General features: G+C 38.4%; 1 protein-coding gene across 2 annotated transcripts in view; it reads left to right on the forward strand.

Moving 5' to 3' along the window:
• STRN (striatin) overlaps positions 1-17,186 on the forward strand; it is a 108,086-nt gene that overhangs the window by 80,377 nt on the left and 10,523 nt on the right. For both annotated transcript variants that reach the window (XM_070379736.1, XM_005901910.3), the window contains 5 exons: positions 3,154-3,329; positions 5,458-5,505; positions 6,287-6,408; positions 10,518-10,685; positions 12,349-12,489. In XM_070379736.1, the coding sequence (XP_070235837.1) occupies positions 3,154-3,329; positions 5,458-5,505; positions 6,287-6,408; positions 10,518-10,685; positions 12,349-12,489 (655 nt within the window). The remainder of the gene's footprint in view (positions 1-3,153; positions 3,330-5,457; positions 5,506-6,286; positions 6,409-10,517; positions 10,686-12,348; positions 12,490-17,186) is intronic.

Here is a 17,186-nt window from a genome sequence, read left to right on the forward strand (position 1 = left end):
CAGCCTTCTGAAATCAAAACCTAAAGCCAGGTAGTCTACTAAGCCCTACTTTCTTGGCAGGCCCTGGACATCAATCTATATCTCTCGGCATTGCAAAGTCATCAGAAACACAGCTCAACCTCTCACCCATCTCTTTTGAAATCAGTAAACACTCGCTGGGGAAAACAGTTCCAGATACCAGGCTCACTTCCGTAGGCCTCTGTCTTCACCTGGATCCTAGGTTTTTTCCCACCATTTTGTTAGTTCTAGACTTTTTATTCTTAGCTTTGCTATTCTACTTGTCCTCAGTACACAGTTGGTCCTAATGATCTAGTCCATCATGACCAGAAGCAGAAATTCCCATTAGATGCTTTTGTTCCTACAAAGAGTTTGTCTAATACATAAAGGAATTCAGTCCTCTCTCTGGAGAAAGCTCATCCTATTTTCATAACTCTTAATTGTTAGAAAACTTAAGTCTTTCTCAGTTTCTAAATGTAGTTCCTGATTTTATTAAGCATATTAGAAATCTATTGCTGCATAACAACTTGTACCACATTTAACAGCTTAAAAGAACAAACATTTATGTCTCACAGCTTCCATGGGTCAGCAGTCTGGGGACAGCTTAATTATGTGACTCTGGCTGTTTGTATAGTTGTAATCAAGACATTGACAAGGGCTGCAGTCTTACCTAGACTTGACTTGGGGAAAATCTGCTTCCAGGCTCACTCATGTAGTTGTTTGAAGGCCTTGGTTTCTTGCTGACTGTTGTCTGGGGACCAGTTCCTCACCACATGGACCTCTCTGTAGGCTCCTCAACAGAGCAGCTGGCTTTTCCCAATGTGAGTGCACCTGAAAAGATAGCAGAAACACTCAGGATGAAAGGTTTTATAACCTAATTTTGGAAGTAATTTGTTCCAACTTCTGCTGTGTGCTGTCGATCACAGAGCATCCTATAACGTAGAAGTGTGAAAGTGTTAGTTGCTCAGTTGTGTCCAACTCTTTATGCCCCATGGACTGTAGCCTGCCAGGCTTCTCTGTCCATGGGATACTCCAGGCAAGTATACTGGAGTGGGTAGCCATTTCCTTCTCCAGGGGATGAACCTGCATCTCCCACATTCCAGGGAGATTCTTTACCATCGGAGCCACCAGGGAAGGGGACTACCAAAAGGTAAAAATAGGTGAGGCTGATTGGGAACTTAGTGGCTGCCTACCACATCAAGATAATCAAAGGAATTTAAGTACTCTTCCACATGAAAACCTTTTAGCTCTTTAATAAGAATAACAGAGGTCAGCTCATTTGCCCTTGTCGTCTTAACCTTCCTGCCAGCCCTGCCTACCCCCAAAATAATCAGCCCCACTCTTAGAGTAGTTCCTCTTCACTTACTGCTTCCCAGGTGGCGCTAATGGTAAAGAACCTGCCTGCCAATGCAGGAGACAAAAGAGACTCGGGTTTGATCCCTGGGTCCAGAAGATCCCCTGGAGGAGGGCATGGCAACCCACTTAAGTATTCTTGCCTGGAGAACCCCATGGACAGAGAACCTAATGGGGTATGGTTCATTGGGTCGCAAATAATCAGACACAACTGGAGCAACTTAGCACGCATGCATTGCCCCGGTTGTGACGTGTCCTGTCCAAATTTCTCTGCAGATTTTTAAATTTCTGGGTTCTAAATTACAGTTTAATAGTATAGCCTCTGAAACCAGATTGCTTGATTTTGAATCCTGACTCCTCCATTTACTAGATGGCAAGTCACTTAACTTCTCTTTCCCTAAAATGGATAGTCTATAAAGTGGGGATAGTGTTAATTCCTACATCATAGAGTTGTGAGGATTAAGTGAGTTAATGCTTTTTAAGTCTTTTGAATAATGTAGAAAATAATGAATGCTGCTTAGAATACCAGTTGTTGTTTCATTGATAATTTTTGTAACTGTGAGTATGGTAACATTTCTCTGCTGCTGCTGCTGCTAAGTCGCTTCAGTTATGTCCAACTCTGTGCGACCCCATAGACAGCAGCCCACCAGGCTCCCCAGTCCCTGGGATTCTCCAGGCAAGAATACTGGAGTGGGTTGCCATTTCCTTCTCCAATGCATGAAAGTGAAAAGTGAACGTGAAGTCGCTCAGTCGTGTCCGACTCCTAGCAACCCCATGGACTGCAGCCTACCAGGCTCCTCCATCCATGGGATTTTCCAGGCAAGAGTACTGGAGTGGGGTGCCATTGCCTTCTCCAAACATTTCTCTAGTATATTACAAATACTTGCTTACATCTACCATGATTGTTAGCCTTGGAGTATGAAGTTCATCCATGGTGCTTGTGTAAAGTCAAACACTATCCTCTTTAGCTTTTCTATTAGTTGGAATGAAAAAACAATGCAATATTTTTTCAGTTATTGAGATTGAGATTCTGTGGAGAAAGTGAAAGTCACTCAGTCGAGTCCGACTCTTTGTGACCCTGTGGACCATAATCTACCAGGCTCCTCTGTCCATGGGGATTTTTCAGGCAAGAGTACTGGAGTAGGTTGCTGTTCCCTTCTCCAGGGAATCTTCCCAACCCAGAGATCGAACCCAGGTCTCCTGTGTTGCAGGCAGATTCTTTACCATCTGAGCTACCAGGGAAGCCCTTTGTGGAGAAAAGGAACATAATAAATATATAATTATGTTTGTAATATTTGATTGTCTCTTCCAATTTTAACATTTTGTTGCCAGTGTATAAACTTCATTACCAATTTGAAGAAAATTTAGCTCTTGTCTGAAACCATTGAAAATTTTGAAAGTATCATCATATTCTGTAATGTTAACATGTTTAAAGATAATTTAGTTTTTCAACTCTTACCCAAAATTGCTTTCTATTCTATAATTCAGGTTTAAATCACTTGTCTTTTTAAAAAGCATCCTAGTGAAATTTTGTTTTTTGTTACTAAGTTATTTGATCCTTCTTCTATACTGAATTATGTTATGTATTTTCTTATTATAGCATTCATATTTCTTCAAAGAAAACCATTGTTGACATATTGCTAATTTTGCCTATTGATTTGGTTATCTGCTTAAAAATTATATTATTTTGAAAGTTGCAAAATAATGATAGTTTAATGATGAAACAGTAAGAATTAATGCTGAAATACAGTTTCCCCCCCCATTCTGAACTAAGTATATTGGTATCTTTTGTTTCTTTAATAGATAGCAAACAATAAAGATGCATTGAGGAAGACATGGAACCCCAAGTTTACATTAAGAAGTCACTTTGATGGCATTAGAGCCCTCGCTTTCCATCCCACTGAGCCTGTTTTGATAACAGCATCAGAGGATCACACATTAAAAATGTGGAATTTGCAGAAAACAGCCCCAGCCAAAAAGTGAGAATATTCTACTTCAACTGTATTTGAATAATTTAATTAATATTTTTTTCAGCAGAGAAAGCCTTACTTTATTATTTGCTGTTAAATTCCCCAAATAATTTCTTCTAAAACTGACCCTTAGGGAGAAATGGTTTGTGAATGCTGATTATAATCTTTATTTGGTATTTTAAATAATGTTACATTTCAGGAACCCTCTGTCTGTAGAGGTTTCTGTTGTTGTAAGCAGCATGCTGATGCTGCTCAGTCACTTCAGTCGTGTCCGACTCTGTGCGACCCCACAGACAGCAGCCCACCAGGCTCTGCTGTCCCTGGGATTCTCTAGGCAAAAACACTGGAGTGGGTTGCCATTTCCTTCTCCAATGTAGTCATGTTTAAAATCGTCAAATCCCAACTCCAATCCTTCCCCACTGTTTACTAGGTTTGGACTTAGGCTGGAGCAGGTCCGGGCAAGAGACCTCTTTGATCTTTTCTTTTGATCTTGACCAAAATGTCTAGACTGAAGGGCACTGTTGCTGCTCTCACTTATATGCTAATACTTGCCTTGGCCCCTTGGTTCCTCTGTAAGCATGGACAGACATGAATTGGTATAAACCCCTTTTATCAGTCACCAAGCTAGTCCTGATCCCATTTGGTACTTTCTCTTTCTTCCTTGGATTACATGGTCCAGAACCCAGAATCTACCAGCAAGGGCCCTTCTATAGTGATGGATACCTCTTTTTATTAAAGAGTAGAAATGAACATCAAATAGAGGAGAGGATGGAAGTTTTACTACTGACAGAGAATATCTCCTGCCCAATTTGAAAGCAATCAGTGACATTCTAGCTGTCATACATAGACGTTCATCAGACAGCTCAACTGCTGCTGCTAAGTCACTTCAGTCGTGTCCGACTCTGTACGACCCCATAGACAGCAGCCCACCAGGCTCCCCCGTCCCTGGGATTCTCCAGGCAAGAACACTGGAGTGGGTTGCCATTTCCTTCTCCAGTGCATGAAAGTGAAAAGTGAGAGTGAAGTCGCTCAGTCGTGTCTGACTCTTCGCTACCCCATGGACTGCAGCCTACTAGGCGCCTCCATCCATGGGATTTTCTAGGCAAGAGTACTGGAGTGGGGTGCCAGTGCCTTCTCCGACAGCTCAACTGGATCTTGCTAAAATCAAGTGAATCTTCATGTAGATCAGGTGTCTTTAACAGAGAAAAGGTATTTCCTGTTTACAAACTGTGCCTTTTGTTCTTCAAGTTCTTTAGTTCACAGTGGGCATCATATTAGATGAGAGAATGTGAGTATCTCATTATATATTCTTGACTATAACTTTGAAATATATTGAAATTTCTTGCTGGTGGTAGCTTAGTAATAACACCATCACAAGCAAGTAACAATAGCCTTTGTTTACCTTTGAATTTAAAACTTTGGAAATGAGGAGAGCTATCATATGCCTAATTAAAAAAAAATCTGTAATACAATCCAATTTTAAATCCAGTTTCTGTTCTCAGTTATGGCCAGTATTAGCCGTGTAGAGTATTCATACACTCAGTATTCTGAGTAATGAATAATTATTCTGATGTCCAAATCTAATGTGGACAGTTTCTGCAGGTATTAAGGGTAGACATTGTTAATCTTTATGGAAATGCAAGGAAATTGAAGTACCTTTGATTGAAATTCTGTTCTGTCCTAGGCTGTTTTACCTTGAAGAATCTGATTTAATCTTCTAAATATTGGCTGTTATCCCTGTTTTTCTATTTTATATTAAACATAGAAGAATCTAAAGTTTCAAAAGATTAAATAATTTGCCTAAAGTTAGCCGATTAGATACAGAACTGGAAATTAAATCCAGAAGTTTATCTCTTCAAAACCCATGTGTTTTCTCCACGAGTGAGGCTCTCTCTCCCTTTAATCAAATAGATTAGGACAGTGCTAAAAGTGCTATAACAGTTACTAAAGAATTTTGTTTCTTGAAGTCACAGAAATATGTGATTGCTGTTAAGTAAGCTTTATTGTGTCCTGGGGTTGAGAATTGTATATTACCATAGTGTTGATATTTCTAGGCGTGTTTTTATGACACATTCAGTCATACTGTTTACTACTGACTTTTAGAATGATAAAAAATCCTCCTTTCTCTCTGATTTAGGAGCACGTCTCTTGATGTGGAGCCTATCTATACATTCAGAGCTCATAAGTAAGTATGTGCTTTTTCTTTGTGTTAATCAACATCATTGTAAATCAGCCTGATTAGTATATTTTATTTTCTTTCACGTATGTATTTGTCGTATGTGTTTTTTTTTGTATTTGGTAGCATTTTTTTTTTTTGTAAATGTAAAAGAAAGTGGCAGATAATGTAATGTTAGCAACAAGTATATCACTACCAAATAGGGATCCTTGCTGAAATTAGGTATTATTTGCATGATATTTAAATGATGTGTATATCTGTCTCTTAAAATGAAGTTGAGGCAGTTAAAATTAACTATTAGAAATCCTGATCGTTTTTTCCTTAAAGATAACCTGGTAAAAATACCTGAGACATTTAAAAAATTGTGGTCACATTTCATGCTTTTCCTTTTTCCATTTAAGTTTAAGAAATGTACCTGTTCACTCGATTTAGCACAGAGGTTGGCATACATTAAGGGTCAGATTGTAAATGCTTTTCAGGCTGCATATTTAATGTTGCATATTCTTGCTTTTAGTTTAGTTTTGTATTACAACATTTTAAAAAGGTAAAAACTGTAAGTGCTTTAGGATTGTACAAAAACAGTTCACTGGTTGGATTTGATCCATAGGCCATAGATCACACTAACCACTGGTTTAGCAGAGGAAGAAAAATGAATAGTGCTTTGATAATTTTTTTATTTGTTGTACAAAATAGAAAAAGACAAAGCCACTTGAAAAACTAAGCATTCTTATTTCTAACTCATTCTAATATCAAATAGATTTTCTGAGGATGGAAATTGGTTTTTCTGTAGAGGCCCAGTGCTTTGTGTGGTGATGAGCAGCAGTGGTGAGCAGTGTTACAGTGGTGGTGCTGATGGGCTGATCCAGAGCTGGAACACCACCAACCCCAACATCGATCCCTATGATTCCTACGGTATGTGACTCCCCAAAATATGGAGGGATGAAATATTTTCTTTTTATGTATTTTGTATTGCATATATATGGATAAAATGAGATGTTTTTGAAAATAAATTTATTTTGTTAAAAAGGGTTTCTGTATTTGGGAATCAGTTTGATATATATATAATGCTTAAAAAAAGAGGGAAAATAATGTATTTTTCCTGAGAAAAGAGTTCCCACCCCCAAGTCTTACTGATTGAAAATGCTGGCTTGATTGACAGTTGTTTTCTTCATTTGTAGGCACGTGTACAGTACTTGATACATTATTATTAATCTATAATCGTACTTTGTCACTATTCTTGACAAATAATTTTGAAGGAAAATGAATGTTGGCATCATCTTCTTAATCACTTATTACAGAGTGTAGAGGCTAATGATTTTCAGAGTGTATAACACCAAAAATTTAAAAGACTTTTAAAAATTAAGAAGTACCCTTTGGATTTGGAAACAGCACCATGAATCAAAAACTGTATAATCTATCACTAGATATTATCATAAATTCTCTTTCAATTATTTTGATTTTCTCTTTAAATTCTCCATAAATTATAGAATGGTATGAAGTGTCGTATTTTTCATAAAACCATAGTTTATTTTTATTACCATTTTAGATTAATTTCACCACTAAACCTAAGATAAGAAATTCAGTAACTAAAATATTCTCCCAACATTTATTTAGTAATCATTTAACATATATTTTGTGAAAGATAACACCCTGTCTCCTGCTGCAGTTCTTTTCTGGATTTATCTGTTTCATACTTTTCATCACTTCCTTTATCCCTCTTTCAGAGATTCAGTTCAGTTCAGTCGCTCAGTCGTGTCCGACTCTTTGGGACCCCATGAATTGCAGCATGCCAGGCCTCCCTGTCTATCACCAACTCCCGGAGTTCACCCAGACTCATGTCCATCGAGTCAGTGATGCCATCCAGCCATCTCATCGTCTCTTGATTAGTTGACCTCATTCTCCCAAGCCAACCCTTTCCGTTTCGCTGTTGACCTTCTCTTGTCCTTTGAGACTGCACTGTCTTTCGTTTTTGCTGCCTCTCTCTTTTGCACTCATCTGAAGCCTTACCCTTTTTGCTCTCTTTCCATCCCCTGCTGCTGCTGCTAAGTCACTTCAGTCGTATCCAACTCTGTGTGACCCCATAGACGGCAGCCCACTAGGCTCCCCTGTCCCTGGGATTCTCCAGGCAAGAACACTGGAGGGGGTTGCCATTTCCTTCTCCAGTGCATGAAAGTGAAAAGTGAAAGTGAAGTCGCTCAGTCGTGTCCAACTCTTGAACAAATAGTAAATTCAAGTTTCTCCCATCTCGGGCAAGAAGAAGCCTTTTGTGACTCCATTTCCCTCTCTGGTTCTTTTTTTTTTTTTAATTTATTTAAATTGGAGGCTAATTACTTTACAGTATTGTAGTGGTTTTTGCCATACATTGATATGAATCAGCCATGGGTGTACATGTGTCCCCCATCCTGAACCCACCTCCCTCTCCACTTCATCCCTCAGGGTCATCCCCAGCCCTGAGCACCCTGTCTCATGCATCGAACCTGGACTGGTGATCTGTTTCACATATTATAATATACATGTTTCAAGGCTATTCTCTCAGATCATCCCACCCTTGCCTTCTCCCACGGAGTCCAAAAGACTGTTCTATACATCTGTGTCTTTTTTGCTGTCTCGCATATAGGGTCTTCGTTACCATCTTTCTAACCTCTCTTCCTTCCCGTGTCTCTTTGGTCTAGAAAACACAATTAGTTATTGATTCCATGTTCTTTCACTGTACATCATTCCTCTTCATTCTGTCTTGTGGCTATGCCACTTAAATACAAAAAAGTATCAATAACTATCTAACTGGCTGATCCAAGGGATATTTTATAATTCTTATTTTACTTGATGTACTGGCTATCTGAAACTGTGGACCACTCTATCCTTTTTGAAATCTTTTCACTATAGGCTTTTTTGACACAACTCTATGACAGTTTCTATTCCCTATCCGTCATAAACTCCTTTTATTTTCTCACCTAAAAATATTGACATTTTTCGAGGCTAGACCCTAACTCATTTTTTGCATTGTACACATATTCTTTGGTAGACTGAATCCACTTTGTGGTTTTATATATTGTTGACTCATCAATCTCTTTTTTAAGCCAGAGGCTACCTACACAGCATTTCAAAATGGCCGTCTTATTGTCCATAAATCTCTACAAGCACTGTTTCTTCTTCCATATATTCTTAATTTTTTTGGCCACAGCATGCAGCTTGGGGGAATCTTAGTTTCCCAATCAGGGATTGAACCCGTGGCCCTGGCAGTGAGAGCACCGAGTCCTAACCACTAGACTATTAGGAAGTCTGTTTTCAAATATCCTTTGTGTATTCTTTATCAGGTGGTAGCACTACCAAACTTATCCAAACTAGAAACCCAAGAGTTATCCTTGATTCTTTATACTATTTCACTATCCATCACTTACTAATTACTATACCTTTTTGTTAATACCCCCTAAATATTTATTGAATTTACTCCTTTTCTGCGCCCTTTATCACTGTCCTCACTTTGATTTTCATCTTCACTCTCCCAGTCTTCTGAAACTTGCCTTCATCTTGTTTCTTTCCAATCTCTGCTACACTGTAATCAGAGTTACCATATTAAATACTGGCTTCACACTGCTGCTTCTGGGAAACCTTTCAGTGTTTCTCTGTTGCTTTTAGGGTAATTTCCTGAGTATGTCATAGGCATCCCACCATAAACTGACCACTCTCATCTCATCCACTTCTTGCCTCAAATTTCACAGTCCAGTAATACTGAATTTCTTATAAATGTCCTGATGTAGCGTTCTATTTTTCCTTCTGTGAGTTTGTAGGAGCTACCTCCTTTGCCAGGAGCGCCTTCCCTCTGCCCTTTGACAAGCCAACATCTGTACACTCTAGGTGTAATTCTTTCCAAGAAGCGTCCAGTCTCTCTCTTCAGTAACTGGTACCTGCCACCGTTATTGTACTTAACCCACATTACTTTTTGAAGACAGGGTTGGTATTGTGTCTAATCATCTGCATGACCCCTGCATCTAGCATAGTGCCAAATACACAGTGTATCTTCAATAAATATTTTATGGTGTAACTAAAGAGGATATCGGAGAAGGCAATGGCAACCCACTCCAGTACTCTTGCCTGGAAAATCCCATGGACGGAAGAGTCTGGTAGGCTGCAGTCCATGGGGTCGCAAAGAGTCGGACACGACTGAGCGACTTCACTTTAACTTTTCACTTTCATGCATTGGAGAAGGAAATGGCAACCCACTCCAGTGTTCTTGCCTGGAGAATCCCAGGGACGGGGGAGCCTGGTGGGCTGCTGTCTATGGGGTCGTACAGAGTCGGACACGACTGAAGCGACTTAGCAGCAGCAGCAGCAGCAGCAAATAGGATATAGAACAAATAACACCAGTGACATTTTAAACTTAACATCTCTGAACTATCTTGAAAGTACAACTTCTAGAGTCATTGTAAGAGTTAATAAGTAAAATTTCCAATTTGGCTTTTATCATGAAACACTCCTTCCTGGCTCCTTCCCCTTTCCCTCGCCACATGCGTATCATCCGTGTGTCTTGTTTGAGAATTTGGGGATTTCTGAAGGTCTCAGTTCATGTCCATTAAGAATGTCAGAGGCCTGTTGCTCCCAAGAGCTTTGATGGTAGTCATACCATCATAGCACAGGTGACCTGAAGGGTGTGTGCCAGGTGCTGAAGCACATCACTTCCTCAGGGAATGTGAGTTGTGGTTTCTCTGCAAGTAGATTAAATCCTAATGGTTTGTGTTAACATGCTTTAAAAAAAAAAAAAATCAAGACAAATGGGAAGAAAAAAAGGGAGGGAGAAAGAAATGGCTGATTTTTTTAAGGAGAAAAATATGTACTTTAAAATTTTAATTTAGACATTTTAAACCCTATATTTGCATTGTTTCCAGTCCTGTTCTTGCTACATTTCAAAAGAATAATAGAAACTAGGAAGTATATTTTATACTTTGTATCTTCTAGTTTCCATTGGACTCTCTCAGTACCTTTATGATTTGTGCTTTTCCCCCGCATTCTTGCTGTTGTCGTAGATCCTTCTGTCCTAAGAGGCCCTCTCTTGGGCCACACGGACGCAGTCTGGGGCTTGGCCTACAGTGCAGCACACCAGCGTTTGTTGTCCTGTTCAGCAGATGGCACTCTCCGGTTGTGGAATACAACGGAGGTTGCTCCAGCCCTGAGTGTGTTTAATGATAATCAAGGTACATACCTTTTTCTCCTTTTTCTTACAGAGTCTTTTGTAAAATGTCTTATTCTAAAAGAAACAAATAGATGATTCTACAGACTCTTACTGTTCTAAATTTAATTTGAAGGTTTTGTTTTTTTTTAAGCACTGAAAATATATTTGGTTGAGTTTCCAACTTAGTATGTATAATTTTAAAAAGCATACTATTTGGTGAAGTAGCAGGCATTTGTTTTGAATTTTTAAAAATTGAAATAATTTATATACAATCAAAAACAGATATTAAGGATACATTTTCATGAGTTTGACAAATACATGAAACTTTTGCTTCTATCAAGATAGAGAACGTTTCCTTCAGTGCCCAAAAGTTTCTCTGTGTTATTCACAGTCATCTCCTCCCCTCATTCCCAACCAGAGGTACCCACTGTTGTGGTTTCTTTCATTATAAATTAGTTTTGTCTATTCTAAAATTTCATATAAATGAAGTCATACAATGTATACTCTTTTTATATCTGACATTTTACTCTTACTGTAATGTTCTTGTTGCTTATCCATGTGGTAATAAATGTTAATAATTTAATTTTATTGTTTGTAGTTATTTCTTTAAACCACTGTGTTTATAATTTACCTCTTGATGAGCATTTGGCTTGTTTCTAGATTTTTCCTATTATGAATAAAACTCCTATGAACATTTGTATTTTTTTTTTTTTAATCACAGGCAGGTAAAGACCTGTAAATAGAATTTTGGGTCTTTAGAAGTAGATTTATGTATTTAACTGTTTAACTTTATGTGGCATCGCCAAACTTTCTTTGGAAGCGGTTGTGCCATGTTGGACCACTTATTGCGATGTGTGAGAATTCCAGGAGCCCTACATCCTTAATTACAAACATTTGTTGTTGATAGTGTAATTAGTTTTAGCCATTTTGATGGGTGTGTGCAATAGTATTTCATTGTCTTTTTAAGCTGTATTTCTTTGGTGGCTATTTTGAGCACTTTTTTTGTATGCTCATTGTCCATTAATGTATCTTCTTCTGGAAGATACACGTTTTTGAACTGCTGGTTTACTTAGATTTTGAACCAGATTTTAAAAATCAGATTATGATCACGTATACATAGAATTTCACTTTTAATATTTATAAATAAGTTCCAGATTTTAACCAAGTTTTACCCTATTCTAAATGATAAATAAAATTGTCTTCTTTATTCATGAGCTGCCATAACTTGTGCCTAGGTTTTGACGAGTTGCCTGCATTTGATATTTGTATGACTCTACCAATAAATAACAAATTGAAATTTTACTTCTTGAATTCCATATTTTTAGTGAATTAGAATTCCTAGTAACTCACTAAAGTTAGATGGGCTTTTAAAATGAAGAATTCCCGTGATGCCACTCTACACCTCAGGTTGATTTGAGATGGAAGTAGAAAAACTTGTAGTCCATATGTTTTCCATTTATTCCTAAATAAAGGCTTGGATTCAATAAATACAGTGGCTGAGTGACTGGTAGAAGATGTGGTAAACAAGTAAGGATAGTAAAACAAACTAGGACTAAAAGAGCGAATTCTTACTCTAGCATTGAGCTTGGTTTTCTTCTTACACTGCAGCTTGTTTTGCTGTATTTGAAGCATATTGTAAAGTATACCCTAACTGACATTCTCTTCTAATATGTTTTGACTTATAGAATTGGGAGTCCCTGCCTCTGTGGATCTGGTAAGCAGTGACCCAAGCCATATGGTAGCATCATTCAGCAAAGGATACACAAGCATCTTTAACATGGAAACACAACAACGCATTCTCACTTTAGAATCCAATCTAGATTCAAGTATGTATACCAATTTTAAGTAGTATATGTTTGGATCAATTTTTTAGTGTTATCAAAATTAGAATTACTAGAGTCAACAATGAAAAATACTTGTCATTATAAAGTGTTCTGCCTCAAGATCATATAACACAGTTATATGTGAAGGATATAATGATTTACAGTTGATTTTAAGTCTTTAGGTTAAGTTTTATAACTCTACTGGTTGAAGTAGCATTTGATCTATTCTAAAGAGAAGCCGTTTAATTTTATACCAAATGTTTAGTTTTCAATTCTATTTGAAGAAAATAACATTTATTCTAAATACAGGCATATCTTGGAGTTATTGCAGGTTCAGTTTCAGACCTGCGAAATAAAGCACATACATATCACAATAGAGTTAGTCACACGAAGCTTTTGTTTTTCCAATGCATATTAAAGTTATGTTTACACTGCACTAGAGACTGTTAAGTGGGCACATACCTTAATTTAGAAATATTTTGTTGCTGAAAAATGCTAACTATCATCTTAGCCTTCAGTGAGTCACAGTCTTTTTGCCTGGGGGAGGGTCCTGCCACGATGCTCATGGGTGACTGATCAGAGTGGTGGTTGCTGAAGGTTGGGGTGACTGTGGCAGTTTCTTAAAGAAGACAGCAGTGAAGTTTGCTGCATCGATTGACTCTTCCTCTCACAAACAACTTCTCTGTAACATGCGTGGATGTTTGATAGCATTCTGCTTATAGTAGAACTCCTTTCAAAATGGGAGTAAGTCTTTTCAAACCCTGCCACTGCTTGATCAACAAGATTTATAATTATGTGACCTTTGTTGTCATTTCAACAATCTTCCCAGCATCCTCCCCAAGAATACATTCCTTCCCAAGAAACCACTTTCTTTGCTCATCCATAAGAAGCATTTCCTCATCCATCATGGGTTTTCTCATGAGATTGCAGCAATTCAGTCACATCATCAGGCTTCACTTCTAATTCTAGTTCTCTTGCTATTTCCACCATGCCCAAAACTTCCTTCACTGAAGTCTTGAACCCTTCATAGTCATCCATGAGGGTTGGAACTAACATTTTCCAAACTCCTGTTTGTGTTGACATTTTGACTGCTTCTCATGAATCACAAATACTTTTAATGGCATCTAGAATGGTAAATCCTTTCCAGAAGGTTTTCAATTGACTTTGCTTGGATCCATCAGAGAAATCACTATCTATGGCAGCTGTAGCCTCAAGAAATGTATTCCTTAAATAATAAGACTTGAAGGTCAAAATCACTCCTTGATCCATGGGCTGTATGTAGAATGAAGGTTTTGTTAGGAGGCATGAAAAAGCATGAATCTTGTATGTCTCTATCAGAGCTCTTGGGTGACGTTGTCATTAAACAATAATATTTGGAAAGGAATCTTCTTTTCTGAGCAGTAGTTCTCAAGAGTAGGCTTAAAATATTCAGTAAACCATGTTGTAAGCATATATGCTGTCATCCAGGCTTTGTTGTTCCCTTTATAAAGCAAAGGCAGAGTAGATTATTATAATTCTTAAGGATCATAGAATTTTCAGAATGTTAAATGAGCATTGGATTCGCCATTAAGTCACCAGCTACATTAACCCCTCATAAGGGAGTCAGCCTGTTGAGGCTTTGAAGCCAGGTGTTGACTTCCCTCTAGCTATGAAAGTCCTAGGTAGCAATTTCTTCAAATAGAAGGCTGTTTTGTCTACGTGGATCTGTTATTTAGTGTAGCCACCTTTATTCATTATCTCAGCTAGATCTGCATAAATTGCTGCAGCTGCCACATCAGCACTTGCTACTTCACTTTGCACTTTATGTGATAGAGACAGCTGCTTTCCTTAAACTTCATGAACGTACTTCTTCTAGCTTCAGACTTTTCTTCTGCAGCTTTCTCACCTCTTTCAGCCTTTGTAGAATTAAAGAGAGTTAGGACCTTACTCTAGATTAGGCTTTGGCTTAAGGGAATGTTGTGGCTGATTTGACCTTTTATCCAGACCACTAAAACTTTCTCCACATTGTTTTGCATTCTTATCATCTATATTTTTACTGGAGTAGCATTTTCAGTTTTCTTCAAGAACTTTTTTTCTTTGCAGTCAAAACTTGGCTAACTGGAGCAAGAGACCTAGCTTTCAGCCTATCATTTTGGCATGTCTTCCTCACTAAACTTAACCATTTCTAGCTTTTGATTTAAAGTGAGAAGTGTGTATAAATCTTCCTTCATTTGAACACTTGGTCATTGTAGGGTTATTGATTGGTCTAATTATAATATTTTTGTGCTTCAGAGACTTAGGAAGGCGCCCCTGAGAGGGAGAGACGTGGGGTTTTACAGCTGGTCAATGGAATACCTGACCAGTGTTTGTCAAGTTCACCATCTCATATGGGTGCAGTTCATAGCATGCCAAAACAATTAAAATATCAAGGATTAGAAACCACAGATCACCATAACAAATAGTAACAATTAATTAATATTATTGTTAATAATAAGATATAAAAGTTTGAAATATTGCAAGAATTACCAAAATGTGACATAGACACAAAGTGAACAGATTTCTATTGAAAAAATGGAACCAATAGACTTGCTAAGTACAGAGTTGCCACAGACTTTCAATTTGTAAAACAACACGGTATTAGCAAAGCACAACAAAATATTTTATACAGTGCCTGTATAAAATAAATCTATTTTTTGTAATGTTATATTTTTAATTATAGTTTCTATACAATATTATATGTTACAGGTATACAGTATTAGTTCAGTTAAGTTGCTCAGTCGTGTCTGACTCTTTGCGACCCCATGAATCACAGCACGCCAGGCCTCCCTGTCCATCACCAACTCCTGGAGTTCAATCAAACTCATGTTCATCGAGTCAGTGATGCCATCCAGCCATCTCATCCTCTGTCATCTCCTTCTCCTCCTGCCCCCAATCCCTCCCGGCATCAGGGTCTTCTCCAATGAGTCAACTCTTCGCATGAGGTGGCCAGAGTATTGGAGTTTCAGCTTCAGCATCAGTCCTTCCAATGAACACCCAGGACTGATCTCCTTTAGGATGGACTGGTTCGATCTCCTTGCAGTCCAAGGGACACTCAAGAGTCTTCTCCAATACCACAGTTCAAAAGCATCAATTCTTTGTCGCTCAGCTTTCTTCACAGTCCAACACTCACATCCATACATGACTACTGGAAAAATCATAGCCTTGACTAGACAGACCTATGTTGGCAAAGTAATATCTCTGCTTTTCAATATACTATCTAGGTTGGTCATAACTTTCCTTCCAAGGAGTAAGCGTCTTTTAATTTCATGGCTGCAGTCACCATCTGCAGTGATTTTGGAGCCCCCCAAAATAAAGTCTGACACTGTTTCCACTGTTCCCCGATCTATTTCCATTGAAGTGATGGGACTGGATGCCATGATCTTCGTTTTCTGAATGTTGAGCTTTAAGCCAACTTTTTCACTCTCCTCTTTCACTTTCATCAAGAGGCTTTTTAGTTCCTCTTCATTTTCTGCCATAAGGGTGGTGTCATCTGCATATCTGAGGTTATTGATATTTCTCCCAGCAGTCTTGATTCCAGCTTGTGCTTCATCCAGGCCAGTGTTTCTTATGATGTACTCTGCATATAAGTTAAATAAACAGGGTGACAATATACAGCCTTGACGTACTCCTTTTCCTATTTGGAACCAGTCTGTTGTTCCATGTCCATTCTAGCTATTGCTTCCTGACCTGCATATAGGTTTCTCAAGAGGAAGGTCAGGTGGTCTGGTATTCCCATCTCTTTCAGAATTTTCCACAGTTTATTGTGATCCACACAGTCAAAGGCTTTGGTGTAGTCAATGAAGCAGAAATAGATGTTTTTCTGGAACTCTCTTGCTTTTTCGATGATCCAGCGGATGTTGGCAATTTGATCTCTGGTTCCTCTGCCTTTTCTAAAACCAGCTTGAACATCTGGAAGTTCACAGTTCACATACTGCTGAAGCCTGGCCTGGAGAATTTTGAGTATTATTTTACTGGCATGTGAGATGAGTGCAATTATGTGGTAGTTTGAGCATTCTTTGGCAATGTCTTTCTTTGGGATTGGAATGAAAACTGACCTTTTCCAGTCCTGTGGCCACTGCTGAGTTTCCCAAATTTGCTGGCATATTGAGTGCAGCACTTTGACAGCATCATCTTTCAGGATTTGAAATAGCTCAACTGGAATTCCATCACCTCCACTAGCTTTGTTCACAGTGATGCTTTCTAAGGGCCACTTGACTTCACATTCCAGGGTGTCTGGCTCTAGGTGAGTGATCACACCATTGTAATTATCTGGGTTATGAAGCTCTTTTTTGTACAGTTCTCCTGTGTATTATTGCCACCTCTTCTTAATACCTTCTGCTTCTATTAGGTCCATACCATTTCTGTCCTTTATCGACCCCATCTTTGCGTGAAATGTTCCCTTGGTATCTCTCATTTTCTTGAAGAGATCCCTGGTCTTTCCCATTCTGTTGTTTTCCTCTATTTCTTTGCATTGATTGCTGAGGAAGGCTTTCTTATCTCTTCTTGCTATTCTTTGGAACTCTGCATTCAGATGCTTATATCTTTCCTTTTCTCTTTTGCTTTTCGCTTCTCTTCTTTTCACAGCTATTTGTAAGGCCTCCTCAGATAGCCATTTTGCTTTTTTGCATTTCTTTTCCATGGGGATGGTCTTGATCCCTGTCTCCTGTACAGTGTCACAAACC

This window comes from Bos mutus, chromosome 11 (genome assembly GCF_027580195.1).
Source record: "Bos mutus isolate GX-2022 chromosome 11, NWIPB_WYAK_1.1, whole genome shotgun sequence".
NCBI lineage: Eukaryota > Metazoa > Chordata > Mammalia > Artiodactyla > Bovidae > Bos > Bos mutus.